Consider the following 20,168-nt stretch of genomic DNA (forward strand, 5'->3'; position numbering starts at 1 on the left):
AACCCCTGTTATTTAATGGGTGTAGTTGGAAGTGGATCATGTGTGCACGCATGGGCAGTTTCTATTTTGGTTCTTTGAAGCCGCAGAATATCTAGAAATATTCTGTATGCTGCCCCGTATGGGTGCACATCTATCTCATGTGTTTTTACAGAAAATAGTAGAGAGTGGAACATCTACTCCAAAACTCAGCAACTCGGATTAAAAAAAAAGGACAAAGCACTAAAAAGAACTTTTTGTGTGTTCCAAAGAAACTCATGACCAACAGTAATGTCTGCTCTCGCTTCACTGGGCAGCCACTCGCTGATGGAACATTAAATCAGACAGCTCTGCAGTGCTGCAGACCCTCTCGCTAGGCTTTGCTTGGCATCGACATTGCATCACTTTTGACTTGCATTTTGTCATCACATCCTGCATGTTTTAGTCTATAATTGCCTAAAGTCTGTGCTTTGACATTAAAAATAGGAGGCGGTAACATGATCTTTTAAATTGTAATTACAGAACACGGCCTGCATGCACTTCCACCCAAGCAATGTGTCCAAAGGCAGAGACACAGTGACCCAATTGGCTAGACAGGAGCAGTACAGGTGTTTGTGATGTCAGCAGTAACCACGTGACCCCCGCCAGAACACTTGAAACATGTTCACGAAACTGCAAATAAATAAGCTCCATTTCTAATCATTCTTTTTGGAATGCGAGAGAAAACGCATCGGAGCAGATGACAACACAAAACCACCATTTTGCTCCTTTCTCTTTCTCTTTAAACAAGCGCCATAAATCCGAGAGTGAGAACAAGGAGGCAAAGCTGCAAGGACAAGATAATGAGCTTTCCGTGGGTAAATGTTGGCGGCATATGTGGAGCAAAATGTCAGCTACCAAAACAACAACTGACTACTTGGATTCTCTTTCTTGAGATCGAGGCTGTAACTGCACGCTAGAACGCGCACGCACACACACATTTTTAACCTCAATACTAAGACAAATTGTTGCAATTGTAGAAGAACTATTGGTACAATAGTACATAATTCTATGCTCTTTGTTGTCAATAGAAAGTCAACTCAGTGCCAGTGGGTGTAGAACGACCATGTAACAGTTGACATATGTCCTACTAGTATGGTTTTATCCACTACTAGTATCACTGATGAGCTGAATATGGAAATTCTGAGGTTTATTTGAATACCTTGATATATACTGTATCTTAGTGAAGTGTGTGCTAGAATATGTCAGTCACAAGTTACAACTTTTGTTTATGTCTACGCATGAGATAAACACTGAATAATAACAGAATATGTCTTTGAACACATTGCTTCCTCAAAATCTGTTGAATTTTCTAGTATTGAGTGTACAGGTGCCGAAACAAGTAAGTAAAAGTAAAAAGAAGTAAGTCAGAGATGTCCCTTTATAAATTCATGGTGTGCTCTTACCTCCCAGGAAAAGGGCAGTGAATGTCCCTGCTTCCACCACCATCAAAGAAAAAGAGCAAAGCGAAACCTGTCTAGCAATTTCTTCTAGCACACACTTCGCCCTTGTTATGAAGACAATTCAATGCACAAGTAGACTAACTAGAGTACGCCAATAAAGAGACTGTGTCCTACTTGCTTTTTCCCACTACTACGTTTGGCCTGCTAGTACTTTATTATGGAAAGTTATTATAGAATACAGGTGCTTGATATCCATACAAGGTTTGTTATGACTAATATGTTTTGAGACAGTAGCAATGAGACAAAATTGTAGATGTCGCTAGTGTTAACGGGGATATAAACACAAGCATAGTTTACGCACACATATTGCAGATACTCACTTTGACACTCGAGGGCCTGCGCGGTTATTTGACGGCTACAAGCGTCACACCAGTCCTGCGTAACGGCCTTGGCTTCGAACCGGTGTCCTTGTCCCTTGTCGGCTGTCAGCCGGGTTTCCGACCCGTGCGGGAAAATGGCCCAGGCTTCTCTGCGGGGAGGCTCGCTACGGGCCAACCTCACCACTCCGCTCCTGCCCTGCGTGAGACGCCGCAGAGGAAGACCCCCGTTGACATTCCGTGCGAACGCCGAACTAACAGGTTTGGCGTCTCGGTTGGTATGGTCCCGTTCGCTGTGGGGAAGCTGTTGGTGCCGCGCAGCAAGCGATGAGTTGTTCGCGACACCGACCGGGGAACGCTGGAGCACAGCGTCCGTGTTGCGGTTCGGGACCGCGAAGCCGACATGAGCGTCTCTCCCGGTCGGGGAGCGCACGCCGTCCTGCTGCCCGGCTCGCTCCGGGCTACGTGGCGAAGGGATAGACGAGGCTCCTCGGTAACCACCGGCGGGTGTTGCGTCGGTAATAACAGCCGTACCGCCTGCTGGTCCTGCAGGCAAATGGCACGTCCCGGCTTGGTTCGAAGCTGTGACGGAACCGCATCTTCTCAACATCATTTTCTCCCAGGAAGACTTCCTCGGAAGGGTGATTTTCTTCCTGCTGGAAGCAGGTTTGAAGACCCGGAGAAGCGGTTCCGAGTCCAGCCTGTGCTGAGCCGGGTGTTGGCCCACCACGCTCGCAGATGCCATCGCGTTCCGAAGCCAGCCAAGTGGCCGTTAAGTGTTAACTTGTCTGTGCCGTGTTGCGTTCCCTCCGTGCCTTGAATGTTGACTGTACTCGCGCCTGACACCAGCGTGTCGCGGTGACGTCGTTAGCCCGATAGTTCTTCGAAACCTACTGGCGCGCTCCCGCCAATGCGACGGGAACGCGCTCGGATCCTCGACTCTAACAAAAAATGAAACACGAAGCACCCAACTTTATCGATGCTGATTAGAAAATACTGTATAAATTGCAATTTCTCACAAACCGTAAAATGACTACAAAAAAAATTAAGACTGAAGAGCGGCAAAAGTTAGCGTGATGTTCATAATATAATAATGATCCATTATTAAACTTGATTATTATATTGCTTTAATGTCAACGCAAATTCTCTCTCCATCTGTACTAGGTCTGAACACATAAGGGGAAAAAAGATTATAATATATATAAAGAAAGAGTTTAATCAATTTATGTACACTTAATTTGTACACTTTATAAGAAAATATACACTAGACAAACATCAGCAAATGAAGCGAACCAGCATATCCTGAGTACTGACTGTATATTAACTGCATAGAGTTGGCATTCCATAATTTTCTCCATATATGAAAAGACTTGAACTACACAAAATTATATTCACATAACAAGCACAGACTTATGTGTGAAACCTGTGACATTTTGCACTCAGAGCTGCAAAAAATAAGCCCACAAACACCCTCAACATTTTTTAAGCTTAACATTTGAGGAAAATAGTGAGTCATCTTCACTTAGATGTTGTAGACTTAGATCTTGAGTGAACATTAAAAACATTTACTTTCACTTCTCCTCTCGCATTACTGTAGACAACATTATTGCACAACAAAAGAATGAAAGCCAGATGATACAAATTTTAAAATAGACTCAAGACATAATTGCACCCAAAAGTGTGCCTGACATTAAAAAAATGAATTCCCCGTTTGAGTCAGTATTCTGTTTTTTTTTTTGTTTTTTTTTGGGAGGGGGGAGCAGAATTTTAAAACAATAGCGCTACTCGCTACATGGAAACAACCCAAAACTTACTTTAAATGAAACCAACTGTGATTGAGGGGGGTTCGACTGATCTAATCAAAGTGTGTACATGAAGTAAACAAAACATCATGAGTGACGAAGGTAACCTTAGTAAGATTCGACTGAGATGTAGGACTTCAGTCTCACCGGTGAGGTATAATGGTATGTAAAATGTCTAAAAGAATTGCGATTGCTCAATGCCCATTGTAGAGTTCAGGTTGCAATTCCTTCCCATGAACTAGAATGGAATAAACGGTACATAATATTGATGGATTGATAAAATGCAATAATGAGGTTTGGATTGGCGCTTGTTGGCAAAGGGCATGCACAAAATCCTCGAGTGGTGTTTTGTCCCCAACTGCGACTCTTATCTCTTAATTGGTTTGCAATCTGCCGTTTTCAGCTCCGTCTTGCAGCAGGCCGTCTTTGATAGCATCACAGCAGTCATCCAGCAAGTGTTCACCAGGCAATTAAAACGAGGCGCCTGTCACAGTGTGGCGGGTCGAGCCAAGCTCGGCCTCACAGCAGCCGCAGAGTTCACTGCTTCCAAACTGCAGAAAAATAGTCAAACAAAAGTGTTCGTTCAGCCTTGTGACATGATGAATAACAACAGGCCGTTTCGCCAACCTCTCAATAATGGTGTTGCTACACTGCAGTTCCCGGACAAGAATTTCCATTTCTTCCTTTAGGTGGTACATCCTAGAACAAAGAAAGAGGTGTTTGCATGCCAACTGTCGGTCGTTTGCATTTGCATCCACAGACACACAGACGAACCTGGACACCATTTGTTCTTTGTCCCCAAGTGCTATTTCCTGCTGCTGTCCAGCACTGCTTGGCTGCAGTGTCACCAAAATTCTATCCAGAGTCTTGAGGTGGACAGATGGCATGTTGTTTAAAAAAACAAAACTAAAACCCATCAAGATGGGGACAATTGAATTTAGAAAAAAAAAAAAAAAAAACACGTGAAAATGCCAAGACTCACATTTTTAAATAAACTTATTTGTGCTTAAATATACTGTATATTTGTTTAGTCAGCATACTGTATATCTTTGTGCAGAAATCCTAACAAAATGTTCAGCAAGATCCCAGGGTGATGAGCATTTCTCAAAGTTACATGAAAATTCAAACATGCAATAGCTTGCTGAGGTTTTCCACAGTAAAAACTCATTTAAAAAAGGAGGATGTTAACATTTCAATTCTTTGTTTTCAAACTAATTTAAGAGTGCTGCTTTTCCAACGCCAGCAGAATTGCTTATAAGCTCAATGTCAATTAATATATGCATGAAGTTAACAGAATTTTAAATTGACATAAGAAATCAGATTTATATGAAAAAAGGTTGACGTTAATATTCGTTAAAACGCAAAATAAATAAATTTAAAAAGAAAAATCGGCTGATCTCATAATCTGTCTATCGCTGATGAATTTGGAGTTCAAGTTGCACAAACATTAAAATACTCCATCAATATAAGCAGCAAGTGGCAGTCCTGAGTGGAAAATAAAAGTAACCACACAGACTGGCATCATTTATTTAATTGAGATTTTCAATATCTATCAGTGTTTAAACACTTAATAAATGTTGCCAGCTTTTGCCGATACAGTATATATTATTTGGATTTGCTTTATTTCAGGGAGACCCTAATAGAAGTCCGCAATGACAATACACCCAATTCATGCAAAGGAAAATATTTCTCATTGGGAGAGACTTGTGGCCACATTCCCCAGCTCACTTTGTTTTGGTGCTGCTCAGTAATCTCAAGATCAGCCAACAAGCCTGAGCAGAAGGAACTGAAATCTTGTAGATGGTTCTGCATCTCTAGTAAAGTTCTGCAAATACAGCAAGGGCATATTGTATTAACTGTACTGGTTACTGAATTCCTTTGTAAAGTGAATTCAGAGACTTGCTTGTTTAAGAAAAATGTTTATTTAGTAAAAACGTTCTGTCTGAGGTGAAGTGAATCGGGACCAATGTTGAGGGTTATGTTTCTGTGGTACAAACGTGTTCTGACCTGCTCCATGTCCTAGTGGTGTCCAAGAGATCCTTGTATCTTGGCACACAGTTATCTCTGGTGAGAGACTTAACCCGCTTGATGTGCGAGGACAGGTGGATTCTATCAAAGATGATAAGCACGTGATGGGATAACAATTCCCAGGCAGGGAGAAAGCTTCGGAGAGTAAGAGCGAGCCATACTTTTCAAACTTGTGGATTTGTTCATCATTATATAACAATTCTGCGGAGAAAATAAAACAAAGTTAACTAGGGCAACAGAATCAGAATGTGTCGTTAAAGAGATGCACACGCACTTCCTGAGATTCTGTCTTTACGGTAAAGTTGATGAATCGCCACAATCTTTTGAAGGAGCATTTGCATTTTCTGACGGCTGGGGGAGACGTGAGGTCAAAGGTCATTGCACTATGCATTGTGGACTTGCTGATTTTGTACCTTCTGTCACTGTTCAGAGTCTCAGCAAGCTTGGCCTGTTCTATCTGCAAGTGATCCAGGCGCTTCTGAAACTCATGAATGCCTGAGACGTAACCGGGCAGGTGATCACTGACCTGCATGGATGACAGCAGCAGTGCACAGTGACACCTCAATTACGGTAAATATCGATAGCATTCGAGGTCCGTAATGTTACTGACAAAAGCACCAAGCAAGAATTGAGAGTTTTGTTGTGTTTAGTAATGTATCCATTTCAAGCAGATTGAAAATACATTAGTACCCCAGCCATATTTCCAGTGACCCAATTTCAGCTCTACAGAATGTCCCGCTCCTGTGCTTACAATTAAGCCTCCTGGCATCGTTTACCTGCTGCAACCTGTCATTCTTATCAGCTGCAGCCAGGTTTTCTGACGCGTGGCGATCTCTTTGGAATAGGAAAGACGTGGGAGGAAAACATCAGGATGGGGGCATTTTTAAAATTCCATTTATTTTGCTGAGAACGTGTGCAAGGAGACTCACTGAGCGAATATTCTGTGTTGCAGGCCGAGGCAGGACTTGAGTCGAATGCTGATCCGTGCAATATTGTGCATGGCTTCCCCGCACTCCGAGCGCAACCTCATCCTGAAATACAGTTGTGACTTTAACAATTAAATTATAAGTATTATAAGCGCTTGATATCAGGTGGGAAGCTTGAAAGCGAGGCCTTTCACATGAACTTTTTACATTTATTTCCTCATGGATTCTTTGTCTTAAAAATCCCTGCCTGGAGAGAAGCTGTGGCATCTGCAAAGATTTAGTTGAAGGTAAGAGAAAAAAAAAAGCTAAACATTTTCAACATCAACATTTAAAGCAGGAGTTGATATACCCCCCTCATATTTTTCCCTCAGCAAATTACTCCCTAATCAGGGCAAAACATTTTTGAAAGGGGGGGGAAACAATTCTGCGCCATCAATGTCTGATTTAATAAACTTTAAACCATTGTACATTTGTAGTTGTATCTCTCTGCATATTTTATTCAGCGACACTAGAAGATACTGTAAATAGTATAACCTCATCTTTTTTATTTCTGGCTCATCAGCCAGAAAATTTCAGCATAAATGACGATGTGCATGCGTATAAAACTTGACAAAATTAAGGCATACAAAGTTTAGCAAAGGAGTCAATATAACATTTTTGCAATAAGTTGCTTGATTTTCCATATAATTTGCTCTTAATTTGAAAAGATTAATGGCCTGTGTGGCCTGATTAAGTGCCTTCGTGTACCTCCAGGGGTGTACGTATCCCCGTTTTAAACTACGGATTCAAAAAATGAATTGATGAATGCAGACGAGACGAGTGCGCCTCACTGGACTGGAAAGAATGAATGTAACTTGGTAGAAGTAGGAAAAAAAGTTCTTAGACTAGATTAAAACTATATTTATTATAATCAATAAATATTATAATATATAACAATTGTAATATTTTAAGGCTACCCTAGTCTGCAGTTCAGTAAATGTGGGAATACCCACAACAGTAATACAATCTAATGTGATTGAGCCCATTTAAAAAAAGTCTGTCTTAAAAAAAATAACTACCTGTTTTCTTTTTCTAAAAAAATGTTGAACAACTAAGATGGGTTATGGGATATTTGTGTTTTCCATTTGCCACTCCCTTTGTTATTCTGCTTTCTGGTTCATGGTTGAATAGATGACCAAAAACATTACAAAAGGACAGCCATTTGGATTCTGTGCTAAAATGTTCTGGTGTGAAGTGGGAAAAAAAAAAAAAAAGAACGGGCGTGTTACTCACATGTAACTGTAATATCCTTCCAGTAGCAGTTCTCTGTGTGAGTGCAGCAGTTGAACTATCCTCAGATATTGGTGGACCACTCCAACCATTAACTTCCATGACATTAAAAAAGGGAGCGGTAATGACTTTAAACCTTTTTTTTTTTTTTTTAACGGAATAAATTACAGTGGTGCTACCTTTGTGAAGTTGTAGTCGGCAATTACATCAAACTTGGCTGGGATGATCGGAGCCTCTGCTACAGATGGAACATATGTATGGTGCTGTCATTTGTGCCATGTACAGTGTTTCTCACAATGTATGCAGCAGGTAATATGAAATTATACAGGATGTACTATATTTTAAAATGTGTGCATCTCACGTTCCCTGAAGGGCAGGCTGCTGTCTGCTTCTGGCTGGTGACTCAGCAGGATGAGAGGCCTTGCTACTGTCGTGTGAGGGAGATTGACCACTTTCATGCTGCCCTCTAGTGGGAGATCATGGCCTAAGTAGAGCAGCTGTTGGTGCTGGACATCGATTCCAGTCTGCATTGCCACCTCTTCAAAGAAAGCAGACACCCTGGGCAGACGGACAAAACAAAGAACAGTTGTGGATCTAGAATAGAAGCAATACAAAATGTCTGCTGATACTAAGCCGTCATTTAAGTTGCTTTGCGTTTCTCAGCACACTTTCCAAAATGTGCTGACTTACGTGTTATAATGATGAATGTAGACGCAGTGCGCCATAGCCTGCTGGAGCGCAAACAAGTGCACCGGTTGTCGTTGCAGGATGTCTGTTGTTGCTGTGAAGAACTGGTCAAAGCCCCAACATCTCTCCTGGTCTGCCTCAAGTATACCGGCAAGTACAGGAACCAGATGCATTTTGAGGCCCCTATGGAGACAGTGAAAAATGGACACGAGTGAGCAAGAAATGCACGATGACCATAATGTGACATTACTGCGAAAGTTGGCAGCTGTCGGGCAAACATGAGCTCCACTCTATTGGTCCGTTTTCGACACGCTGTATTCCAGAAATGGCCCCTGTTGGTTTCTCTGTGGTGATTTTGAACCTGAAGAATAAAACACGGGTTAATGATGATAACTTCGATCAGCATATACTGACAATACTTTTCAAATGCAAAGTTCCAGACTTACATGGTCTGCTTGTCCCTGCGGGGTCCGCGAAATGGCAAGAAGGGGAGAGACCCTGTGGCAGTGTGATAAAATGTCACTCCTATGCTCCACAGGTCCACGCTCACTCCATAGGACTTTTGGTGATGAGCACGGAGCACAACACGCTCATACATGTCTGGGTGCTACACACAAATACACATGAATATACTGCGAAAGCTTAATAAAGGACACATTCTTTAAAAAAATGAATAAATAAGGCTTCAACTTCAGAATTACTTAAATATTTTTTTCACAATTTTTTTTAAATGAGCACATTTTTTTCAGCCATGTTCAAACGCGTGGGACCGCTATAGCTGGTATACTGTATTGATCTTTTTGACCACAAGAGGGCACAAATGTTTCAAGTCATTTAAAGATTAAAATGTGACACACAAAGCAACTTGCTAACATGCTTTCACTGACTGTGGATTCACAGCAGGCCGCCATTTAAATTGTGCTGGACTAGAAAAATATTGCTCGAACTCCTTCTGTCTCTGAAGCTGTCACGTGTCATTCAGACTTCCTGATTTCATATTGCAGCGACTTACATAACTTTGCATTGTTTCTGGTTCTTTATTTCTATTATGTAAAATGGCTGCTATCATTAACAATATCAGTGTACAGTGACAGCATGTGTTGATGCGTCACCAAGTGTTAAATGGCAAAACACAACTTCTGTTTAATTCTATTTTCCAAGGTTAAGTTTTACAATATGTATTATTACCAAAGGACGCTTGGGTTTTTACAGAAGCTACAAAAAGTAACTCCACATGAATGTACAATTTTAAGGAAAATATTGTAAAATGAGTCGAAATAATATAAACTTACTTGCGGATTATCATTTGTGTTATAAATTTCTTACCAGATATTCCTCAGTTCCATAGATGGACATAAACTTCTCGCCATCCTCCAACTCTCTCGCCGCTCCAAAGTCAGTCAACTTATAGACAGACTTGCCGTCCTCGCTCGACTGCCGCATTATGTTGCCTGGCTTAATATCCCGGTGCACCACGCCGTTCTCTCGTAGGTGGTTCATTCCCTGCACTAAAATAGATCAAAATGAGGCAAATATTCATCTTAAATGCACTTAAAAGGCATCTTAGGTCAGGGGTCGCTAACTTTTTTTAAACCGAGAGCTACTTCTTGTTTCCGTCACGGGAATGCTACTTGTGTGACACGCACTTTGGAGGTAAATCCTATCTTATCTCCACCTATGCTATGATTTAGTCACGCAACACAATACTGACCTTTTGCTTCACAAGTTCACACAGGTGCAAATATGATTTGACCTTTAATGGTCCACTGTATAATTAACAACATATTTATCAAACTTTAACCTACCAACACATTGCAATACAGTAAGAAATTCCGTCTCAGTGAGGCCAAAAGCATTTTCTGGCTCTTCGAGGAGGTTGAGCAAACTTCCCCCTGAGCAGAATTCCATGACTAGAACTTTCTGATTCGACTGCAGCTACAAACGACAAAGACTGGGTTAGGCAGATTCAATATTCAACCAGGAAATAAATGCTCATGTTTACACATTATGTTTTGTCCCTGTGAACACTGAACAGTTAGTCTTACCTCTTCCACGGCATAAAGCTTGACAATGTTCTTGTGGTTGAGCTTCCTCAACATGTCAAACTCCCTCATCTGGACCTCGTGAGTGCGGTTGTAACTGGCCAAGTTGAACACCTTGACAGCTACCAATTCCCCTGTCCGCTAAGCAACAAAAGGTTAGCATTTTGAGTGAGTGTACCAGTGTGATGCTGGAAAACAATGAGGAAAACAAACAAATGGGAAAAATGAGGGGTTACCTTATTTCGAGCCTTGTAGACGCAGGCAGTAGCCCCTTGACCCAGGACATCCTGCAAGGACCACAAATAGCTGGGGGTGCTTGCTGTCATCTCTGGCACTTAGCTAAGAAAAGTCAATTCAAGAAAAGACTCAATTTTAATTTACCGTTGTTACAGCGACATACAGAAGAAGCAGACTGATAATGTGAAACACAAATGAGGACAGTATTCCTTACAACCAATACAATTGTATAAACATAAGCTTTGGAGGTGTTTTTGGAGCCAGCATATCAGATTAACACTGAAACAATGAAATAAAAAGTAAACAAGAACATTTCTAAAAGTAATTTAAAAGCCTCCGTGTTGCCCGATTAGTTAGTTTACGACGCAAAAAGAACTTCAAAATTCTTTCCGTAGGTAGATAAACCACACCTGAGATTGAACGACTTGGCTGTGGACTATCCTTTCCTTCGTTTATGAAGCCAAAAACGTTTTGTCTTTTTTGATCTCAGAGCAACGTTGGTAACCACATTTCAGCATTTTCAGCCGCGGAGGAAGTGTCTGCTCGCAGTTGTGATTCAGTTTAGATTGCGGAAATGAAGCTTACGTGCTAACACGAACTGTTTAAATCAAGTGACATTACGTTGAAAAGGTAGTTATCAGCGAAATGTACAACCTTATTAATGTTGATTTTCGATTGAACCGGACAAAGTTAACTTAGTTTGGGAGATAAAATTGTTATTTTCGCATTGGTCACTTGACACAATATACTGCACGCTTGCACAAAAGAACTGGAGCTGGGCGAGGTGGCTTCTGGGAATAGTAGTCATTGGATACCTCAACGTTTGAGCAGTTCTTAACCAAACTATTCCAAGCTTGTGGGAAAATTAAAAACGTATTCTGAAGACACGAACTAGACTATTCCGAGCAAACATTGAGGTAAATCTTATTCTCCAATACCATCTACATTTTTGTGTGATGCTTCTATTCGCTACTGTGTGTACTGTATATAAAACATATTAATTGTGGCTACTTTAATGTGAGTTTGGGCACAAAGATGATACAAGTCAATATTCATAGCAAGCAATGTTTATTAAAAAAAAAAGATCTACAGCAAGAACTACACATATAATTATATAAGGCCTATTTGATTAAACCACCATTGATATTACTGTACAATATTGTACCAAAAAGAAGAGTGTACCTCTGTAATGTACAACATTGTATATACAAAGTACATCTGGACACAGGATTCTCCAGTAATACAAAGACGACTATAAATAAATTTGACATTACAGTCTCTCTCTTTTTTTTAGTTCTGTTTCCAAATGGACACAAATGCATAATTGACAAATTTGATAAGTCACCCGCACACAATTAGTCCACACACAAAGCCAACTTTGTTCAGGTGCATGATGATTGATTTGAGATCAGACAAATGCACCAACCACCCACATCCATATGTGTACATAAGCACGCAGTCACAGTCCCTCCAGTCGTTGCAATGAGGTAAGAGCAAGAAAAACTCAGTAATACACAATTATGATAAAGAAACAAAAAAAAGTACACGTGTAAATTGAATGCATGGGGGAGCGCGATGCAGTGTCTGATATGCAGAACAATGTTTTAACCATTTTAGGATTTCATATCTACACACTCATAAAATGAGAAATTTATTTGAAAATTAAAGGGAGCTATTCTTTGTAATAAACTGGTTCTTCTTTGGCCACCTTTGTACGTGTTTTGTAATTGTGTTTGACCTAAGGTTTTGTGACATTATTGCAAAATCCTGTGACTAAAAATACATGAGCAGCAACATATATTTGCCTTATCATAGCTTTGCCATCCTCTTGGAATGGATTCACCCATCCACCCAAGCATGCTCACATGGCGGCACACACATGCACACAACCAGATGGCAACACAGTTCCACATTTGACCATATAACAGTAACAGTGAAAAAGTCAGAATAAAAGGGTGTTTAAGAAGTAATTGGATGAGGTGGTTGGTTGTGCTCAAAACACTCTCAAAAAATCCCCCAGCACCATGCTTCCAGTTGCCCTAATGATTAATAAACATACATAAACACCATTAGAATATTTAAACTCTTTTTACTGCAACGTGTGAAGTATAATTATAGGAGCAAGCTTTTTTATTTTATTTTATTTTTTTGACAGTCACCCTCTTGCTGGTTTTGCAGATACATAAAAGGTTGTTGTCAGCCTTCTAGTCATTGTAAGCTGCTGTCAAATGGCAACAGCATGCAACCTGAAGGTGTTTAGCTGCCACAAAACACCACACACACATCTGTGGAGGATATGTGCATGTAGAGTCAAATATTAAAAAAAAACAAAAAACAAAAAAAAAGAAGAACAACCTGGCTTTCAGTGGTCCCGGACACATAAAAGAAAAGCTGCAGGAGAAAAGCAGCATACTGTAATGCCTTAAACTACCAGCGCCCCATTGGTCTTATTGCTTTATTTTAGGCCGAGGAATCTCTGTCAACCATATTCAATTCATTAAAAAACTATGATTACATGATCACAGGTTACATTTTTTATGCTTTTTATACAAATTTCTGTGACTCTTGCCAGATAAAATTCTTGCATTTCCCAACCCTGTTTTAATATTACTTTCAGCTACATTTTATTGGAACAAAGCCCCCGCTTAAAAAAACAAAAACAAAAAAAAAAACACTAAAAGATAAAGCTCTCAATCACCCGTGCTGATATTTGGCCCAGTCTTTAAATACAGAGGTTTATCTCCAGTCTTCCATGTATGAAGCAGCAAGACAGTGTTTCATTTCAAGAGCGCTTAAAACTTTTCACAGTCTCTTCTTAGAATCAAGACCTCCCTTTTGATCGTTACAGGGTCTTAAAAGTGATTCAAGGAAAAAAAACCAGCGCTTTTTCTTGCTTGGCACCCCCGAAAAACAGCTAACATCTGAAAGCTGCAGGTGCCTATTGGTCAGCACGTCGGAAAGACTTGAAAATCCTCCCCATGCTGCATCATTTTAAAGTTGCCTGCCGTGCAACCTTGTGACAATCTAGAATGGATTGTGATGTGTGAATGCTACAGTGTATTGGGTTAGCAAGTATGTACTGTATGTATAACAAACTAAGTGCTTCCGACACCTGCTCCAAGACCTGCTGGTTTAAGCATGAGGGTCAGATATGAACTTGGCCGGGAGTGAGGAGGTGCTAAGCTGGACAGGATTTGTCATTTGACTGGGATGAAGGTGGCGGAGGAGGTGCGTGAGGGAGGGAATGTGTGTGCCCCTGTGGCGGAGGAGGAGGTGTAGGAGGTACGGTGGATGTTGGGGAACCCATGGCTGGGCTGCCAGTCCCTCCGCCGCTTTTCGGAAACACCACTGGTTTGGGCCTCGTTGCCGGGGGACGCAGCTCTCTGAAGGAAGGAACCGACGAGGAGAGAGAGGACGAGGACAGGGAGGGCGACGTGGCGGAAGGAAGCGGACTCCTCGGCTGGCTTTTGGTAGCCCTGAAGGAGGAGGGCACGTCGCTGGCTGAGGAGGCGCTGCGTTGAAGCGGGTGGGCGTGTGAGGAGCCCCCCTCGCTGTCCCGCAAAAGGCGGGAATGGAGCGGGCTGGAGGGTTCCGACGCCCCTCCCCCGCCGCTGCCGCCGCTCACTCCTTTCAGCTGCTCCAGTGTGTCCAAGACCACATCAGGGGTGTGTTTGGAGGTGCTCTGTCGCTCCAATTCCCTCAGCTCATTCAGAGCGCAACTCATCGCTGTCTCGATGTCCTGCAATAAAGAGGAAAGAAACATTAAAGTCATACTAAACTTATTCCACCAATTTTGAGCAGTAAAAATGTAAATACTCTGTAATTTATTTTATCATTATTTTTTTATGTACCTTTAAAAACATACTCAATACATGTTAAATAAGCGTTAGAATAGAAAGAAAGAGCCATCTGCACCTAACGTCAACGCTGAGGATGAGCAGTACCTGTGAGCTGTGATCCACTTGGGCTACGACCTCAGGTTCCAGAGGTCTATGGTTGCTGAAGCTCTTGGAGCGTCCTGCTGGAGTTGACTTACGTAGCTGAGGGCTTTCCACCTATGCATTCATCATTGATGAATTAAAATCATGTCATTGTCTCAATAATGTCCAATCTCAAAATCTTCAGCCACAGTACCTTGGTTTTCAGTGAAGAATGCCGCGTGATGGAATTGAGGATGCTGTGAGCGCTAACTGGCCGTTTGTCCGCAGACTCCTTCACCAGAGCTCCGCCCACAGGAAGTGAGGCAGTCCTCACCCCTCCAACACTACTTCCACTGGCTCCTGGACCATCGCTGTCTGAGCTCCGAAATGTTCTTCTGATACTACCAGATTCTGGACGTTTTCTCATCCTGAAAGAGAGCTTTGTTGTTAAGTACTGTACTGCCTTTCTATATTAATGAGAATATGTTACCTAACACTGCAACATTCAAGTGGGTCAGTCCACATGACATGACCACAAAACTCATTCTCAACTGATAATCGCAGGCGCTCAGGAATCAGGTAACAACCAACTATGGCTCACCACATTTCAAGTTAGGTCATGTGATGTCTGCAAGCTAACCCACTATTGTCTGTTACTGTATATGAGCTGTGAGCAACTGTGAACAAGCAAAATGTCTGCCTCTTGAGATAAATAAAAAAAAAAAAAGTAGATTTTGCTGCTTAATTCATATTCCAGCAAAGCGGTACCTGTATTAATTAAAATGCTGTGTTAGATTTAGTGGCAGTGCAAAGAGCAACTTATTGTAGAGAATTTATTGGGGGTTGGCTTCCTCTTAACTGTTTCAGAACAGTATACGGAACTTTAAGTGGAAATAAAGCCTTAACAGACATGAGATATTCACAGTTAAGCTATAGTTCAGCTGCACATAAATCTGCATGTGAGACTCACTTGTTGAGGTTGGCCAGGTAGATGTCAGCCACGTGAGCTCCCGTAGGAGATGCAGCGCTGCCTCGAGTGGAAACCCTTTCTTCCAGCTGCTCCCTGGTGTCTACATCTGATTTTGGACTTCCGCGGCCGCCATCAGTCCTAAAAAGAACCAAAAGTTAAATCAGGTGTCCTGTCTTTGCACTTTGAATGAGAGAATAAGTGTTTACTATAAAATAGTCAATATGTCTTTTTTTTTTAAATATAGGCTGACTTAAATATTTCCCCTTGAAATACCACTGATCACTAAGCTACAAAGCAGCACGATGGCAACTCCCCGTAGCCACAACTGGAATCTCCCTCTGTATAGAGCTCTGCTCTATATTCAGGTGAACTCTCAAAACCTCACATAGGTACGTACCACGGCCACATGAATAGTTCAGCTAATCGGAAATCGAACTTTAATAATCTTTCATCGGGGATTTCCACAGGACACTGGATCGTGTTTGCAGGAAATGTTCATGTGCAAATGTGTAACAGGCATAGTGAGTGTACACATCTTACATGTCTTGAACCACAATATACTGATGCGGTACCAATCCATCCACTCCATTGTGTCGCCCCTCCCACCAGTCATCGGACGCTCGCTGATACAGAAGCAGCGGGGCACCCTTCTTGAACGACAGCTCGCGACTGGTCCGGCCAGAATAGTCGAACCGAGCAATGGCTTCAACTGGGTCCGACTCTGAAACAGCCAAGGTGCCTGATGTTGAGAGGATGGTGGATAGAGACAGGAAGCAACAGAGTGGATGGTGCAAAACAAGACAGAGAGAAAAAAAAGGGAGGGAAGCCAGAGCCATGTCGAGCAGGTTAGTGTTGCTGAGTTTGGTGATAGCGCAAATTGTAAAAAAATACACAAAGCAGCATCATCAGGCAGCAGGATGTGAGCCGTTGGCAAAGCTTTCAGCTACAAAGAGCTTGAGGAGATCTTGTAAGCTAGTGCTGGGAGCAATTGTACTTGACGAACGGTTATGGGAGTATTAAACGCACCATCTTCGCTGTTGTGGCTGACGGACACAGAATCCGGTGCCGGCTCTTGCACGAGTGGAGGCTCGCAGTGCGGACTGTCGCTAGAATGGACAGAAAGAGCAGATGAGGCTGCGTCAGACAGTAAAATCCACTCAAGGGCTATGTTTCTCATTAGTCATTTCTCATACATAGCAAATGCATTGAGGACATTTTGGTATAAAAAGACTATTTGGTCTCAGTAAAATTTACAGTTTGACTTAATCGAATATTTTACTCTCTTGAGAGTGTAAAATTTACTCTGTTCAGATTGGCAACAAATGATCTTTTAAGAGGAGAATGTATTCTATGAATGTTACTGTTTAAAACAGGTGTGTCCAATCCTATGTTGGTATTGGTCTAATATTTGTGGAAAAAAACAACAACAATCAATCGGATTATCCTCCTTAGTCCTAGATCATTCAATTGTGTCCAGTGTAGTGGACATTGGTTTTTGGTCTTCTAACTCATTGAAGCTACTCGACTAAGTCCTTGTCTGCTCAGTGGTAGACATCCTGGCCTTTCCAATTTTCTCTTGTGTTTGGGTAGAATACAATAAATTTAACTGTCTCAATCAGACAAAATACTGGACAAAAAGGAATAGCCTGGATTTCAGGAAGATATTAGAATCTAGTCCATGTCCAGAATCGTTGATGGTAGCATTCATATACAAGCAGTCAAATCCAAACTTTGCTGCCCTTATTATTCTAACACCCCCCCCCAGTACAAACAGTACATCACAGCCTATCACAATCACAGGGTATCATACCAATACAGTAGGTTGGATAAACACAAATGAGATGTGCTATGCCTGCTCATCTCGTGACACCAACACAACTTCAAGATCATTGTGTCTGCATCTTGGCCTCTGACTCTTTCGCAGGGAAAAAAAAAAGGCCAACATTACAAAATGGCACAGTTGGAATGCACAACACAGCTAATCTGTCCTTGACACGCTGCATATTTTGTGCTTTGATGTAGTTTCGGTCATTATTCATGCAGCATTTTTGTTACAGATCACAACTGGTGGTCTTTAGAAAGCTCAATTCTTTTTTGCACTAGAAGTAAACAGCTATATAACTTTGATTACTAAAAATATGTAGTTTTATTCGGCAATTCGGGTTGGGTCTTCAAGTCAAAATTTATACTTTGCAAGTAAATTACCCGAGACATTTATAAAAGTTGCTGTAGTTTGTTGTTACGGTAAAACTAAGTTGACCTCTGTAAGTATGTGTCAGGCGATTTTAATGCATCAGAGCAATTGCGGTCAGGCGCTACTTTAATCTCTTATGTGATGGCAGGTAAGCCGATCCTCGTGGCACTCTGACCCAGCACAATGTGGCCCCCTCTCAAAATCATTCCGTCAAACCTTCACAGCTCTGAAATGTGTCAGCTATATCTTACTGGCCGCACTGTTATGGCAAAGCCTCGTCTTGTCATTGAATAGTCCTGCTACTTCTGGATTCAACGTCTCAAGTAAATTGTGTGTGTGTGTGTGTGTGTGTGTATATGTATGTATGTATTTACAGTGTGTACAGTGGCAAAATGGCTGGCAGCTGAGACTGATGAAAATGGATGGATTTTGCTGCTTAATTCAGACTATTATTTATTTTTTATTTATTTAGACTATTGGAGGATGCATAAAGAAAAAATGTAACTTGATTTCTCTTTGCAAGGCATTTTTAAGGCAAAAAAGAACATTTAGTTCAGCTAGAGATTGAGGCAAAAAAAAAAAATCTAAATCCAAATCCACCATACCTGTCCTTTTCCATGCTACCTGGCTCCACAATCTCATCTCATCTGTCAAATTCTTGAAGTGACATTCCTGACTTGAATATAACGACAAAGCTACATACGCTAAACAAGTATGGCTGAGCCACATCCAAAATGTGCATGTCCCACATTATATACTGTGCATTATTGTTTGAAATGCCAGTCTTAAACCAATTTCCCTCATGTATAACTGCACTATCTTGCTCATGTAAAAACAGATGTACATATTTTGAAGTATTTTTATTGTATTTCGTCATTTTATTTTTGTCCCTTTCACTGTTTCAGTTGGGAGGTGGGTTGGTGCTCTAGCGCCCTCTATTGATGAACCTTCACTGACCAGAAGTCATCTCCAGCTCCAGGGATGATGTAGATGGGGCCCTGTAGGTCCTGCAGTCTTGGGAAGATGGTGTCATGGTGGATGATGATAGTTTTAATGAGTTCATTGACGTGGGCCTGGCAGGAGACCTGGTCGTGACCTTCAGGTACAGACATCAGGGTGGGGCCAAAACAGATGGCGAGGTTGTAAGGGTCCATCATGTTTTCCTCACTGTACTGGGACAAACTGTGTGGAGGAGAGAGAAGACACTGATTTACTTTCATAACCTACTTATTTCACGGGAATTAATCCATTATAAATTTTTGGTTGGCAAATGATCACAAATGAGGTACTATAGCAAGTGAGAGCTTTGAATGCATGCATGGGTCTATCAAATTGCAGTTAACTTATCCCCCACCAGTTTATTCATTCACTGTCATTGACAGCTATAGACATCTTTGCAGAATGAGCTGTGAATGATTGATACCTGAGCCTTGAACACATTGTCATTTTCAGTTGATGGCAAGAGGAAAAATGTGTTCTAAAGGTATTAATTTGACATTAAATATAATTTAGTTTTAAGAAGTAATTAGACAAAACATTAGCTTTTTACTTGTGAACATGGCTAAAAACGCTTAATATGCCTTTAAGTATGAACTCATTGAGCCTAAACCACGTATTTGAAAAAAAACAAAACAAAACAAGTTAACTCGTGGATGTGAGTCAGTGGGTTAAAACGGATGTCTATACCTTCAATGGCAAAGAATGAGTTAACTCCGAGTGCCGAACTTTATTTACAAGCAAGGATGTTGGAGTGTATGAGAAGAAGCAGACTCATTTGGGAGGCTGTAAATCACTCAGGCCAAAGAGGAAGCTCCTCTTCTGGCTCCACAAGACTGTCTGGGAGCACTGGGTTTACTCAGGAGTCTCACATTTCACGTGTCCGTTTAGTTTCTCTCTCCTTGTGATGTGATCAACTTGATACATGAGCATTTGTTTGTTAGGCATTTTTGATGGCAAATATTGTGTCAAAAAGAGTAAAAACTCTGAAATGAATCCTTGGCTGACGGACGAAGAGGTCTCCCCCTTGTGAATTTCAGAGATTGCCTTTGCAGGGAATACAAGCCTGTATAGCTCATCAAGACACTGAAAATGATACAGGGCTATAAATCAACCACAGAAGGGTGTGTGTGTGTCTTTTTTCAAGAAATGAAATAGTGAGGGGGTAATTCTAAACGGGCCTCCTTAGGCCTTTTCAAGATGTTTACCTCATCTAAGCTATCATGACAATTTTGTATTTTTTGTTTGACATTTTTTACCTTTAACAGTGAGTGCAGACAGAATGTGCTCAAGGGCAGTAGT

At 41.4% G+C, this 20,168-nt stretch overlaps 3 protein-coding genes and 1 long non-coding RNA gene across 6 annotated transcripts in view; 1 reads left to right on the forward strand and 3 right to left on the reverse strand.

Moving 5' to 3' along the window:
* The window catches only part of rassf5 (Ras association domain family member 5), a 31,419-nt gene extending 28,773 nt beyond the window's left edge, over positions 1-2,646 (reverse strand). The window contains exon 1 of the mRNA XM_088422932.1: positions 1,799-2,646. Within this exon, the coding sequence (XP_088279058.1) occupies positions 1,799-2,540 (742 nt within the window). The 5' untranslated portion in view covers positions 2,541-2,646. The remainder of the gene's footprint in view (positions 1-1,798) is intronic.
* Positions 2,647-2,985: 339 nt separating this feature from the next.
* On the reverse strand, positions 2,986-11,521 carry ikbke (inhibitor of nuclear factor kappa B kinase subunit epsilon). The gene is made up of 21 exons (XM_088422931.1): positions 11,197-11,521; positions 10,786-10,888; positions 10,553-10,690; positions 10,313-10,442; positions 9,834-10,015; positions 8,954-9,114; positions 8,758-8,868; positions 8,511-8,690; positions 8,182-8,378; positions 8,000-8,058; positions 7,824-7,915; positions 6,555-6,656; positions 6,402-6,459; positions 6,039-6,151; positions 5,900-5,976; positions 5,787-5,826; positions 5,605-5,706; positions 5,326-5,422; positions 4,372-4,463; positions 4,225-4,296; positions 2,986-4,148 (listed from the first exon to the last, which is right to left on the reverse strand). Exons 2-21 carry the CDS (start codon positions 10,873-10,875, stop codon positions 4,085-4,087), a joined length of 2,157 nt encoding a protein of 718 aa, XP_088279057.1. The 5' UTR covers positions 10,876-10,888; positions 11,197-11,521; the 3' UTR covers positions 2,986-4,084.
* LOC148419021 (uncharacterized) lies at positions 5,562-8,746 on the forward strand. Its single transcript, XR_015866567.1, has 3 exons — positions 5,562-6,195; positions 6,578-6,838; positions 8,193-8,746. It is a non-coding gene; the product is annotated as an uncharacterized LOC148419021 (long non-coding RNA).
* Positions 11,522-11,837: 316 nt separating the features above from the next.
* srgap2 (SLIT-ROBO Rho GTPase activating protein 2) overlaps positions 11,838-20,168 on the reverse strand; it is a 56,567-nt gene continuing 48,236 nt past the window's right edge. For 2 of the 3 annotated variants that reach the window (XM_088423334.1, XM_088423336.1), the window contains exons 17-23: positions 18,828-19,052; positions 16,703-16,782; positions 16,217-16,415; positions 15,677-15,814; positions 14,921-15,134; positions 14,731-14,841; positions 11,838-14,525 (exon numbers count right to left, since the gene is read on the reverse strand). In XM_088423334.1, the coding sequence (XP_088279460.1) occupies positions 13,965-14,525; positions 14,731-14,841; positions 14,921-15,134; positions 15,677-15,814; positions 16,217-16,415; positions 16,703-16,782; positions 18,828-19,052 (1,528 nt within the window). In that variant the 3' untranslated portion in view covers positions 11,838-13,964. The remainder of the gene's footprint in view (positions 14,526-14,730; positions 14,842-14,920; positions 15,135-15,676; positions 15,815-16,216; positions 16,416-16,702; positions 16,783-18,827; positions 19,053-20,168) is intronic. The other variant, XM_088423335.1, reaches the window with a different exon arrangement.

This window comes from Hippichthys cyanospilos, chromosome 9, assembly GCF_059441005.1.
Source record: "Hippichthys cyanospilos isolate Australia breed blue-spotted pipefish chromosome 9, RoL_Hcya_1.0, whole genome shotgun sequence".
NCBI classification, from domain to species: domain Eukaryota; kingdom Metazoa; phylum Chordata; class Actinopteri; order Syngnathiformes; family Syngnathidae; genus Hippichthys; species Hippichthys cyanospilos.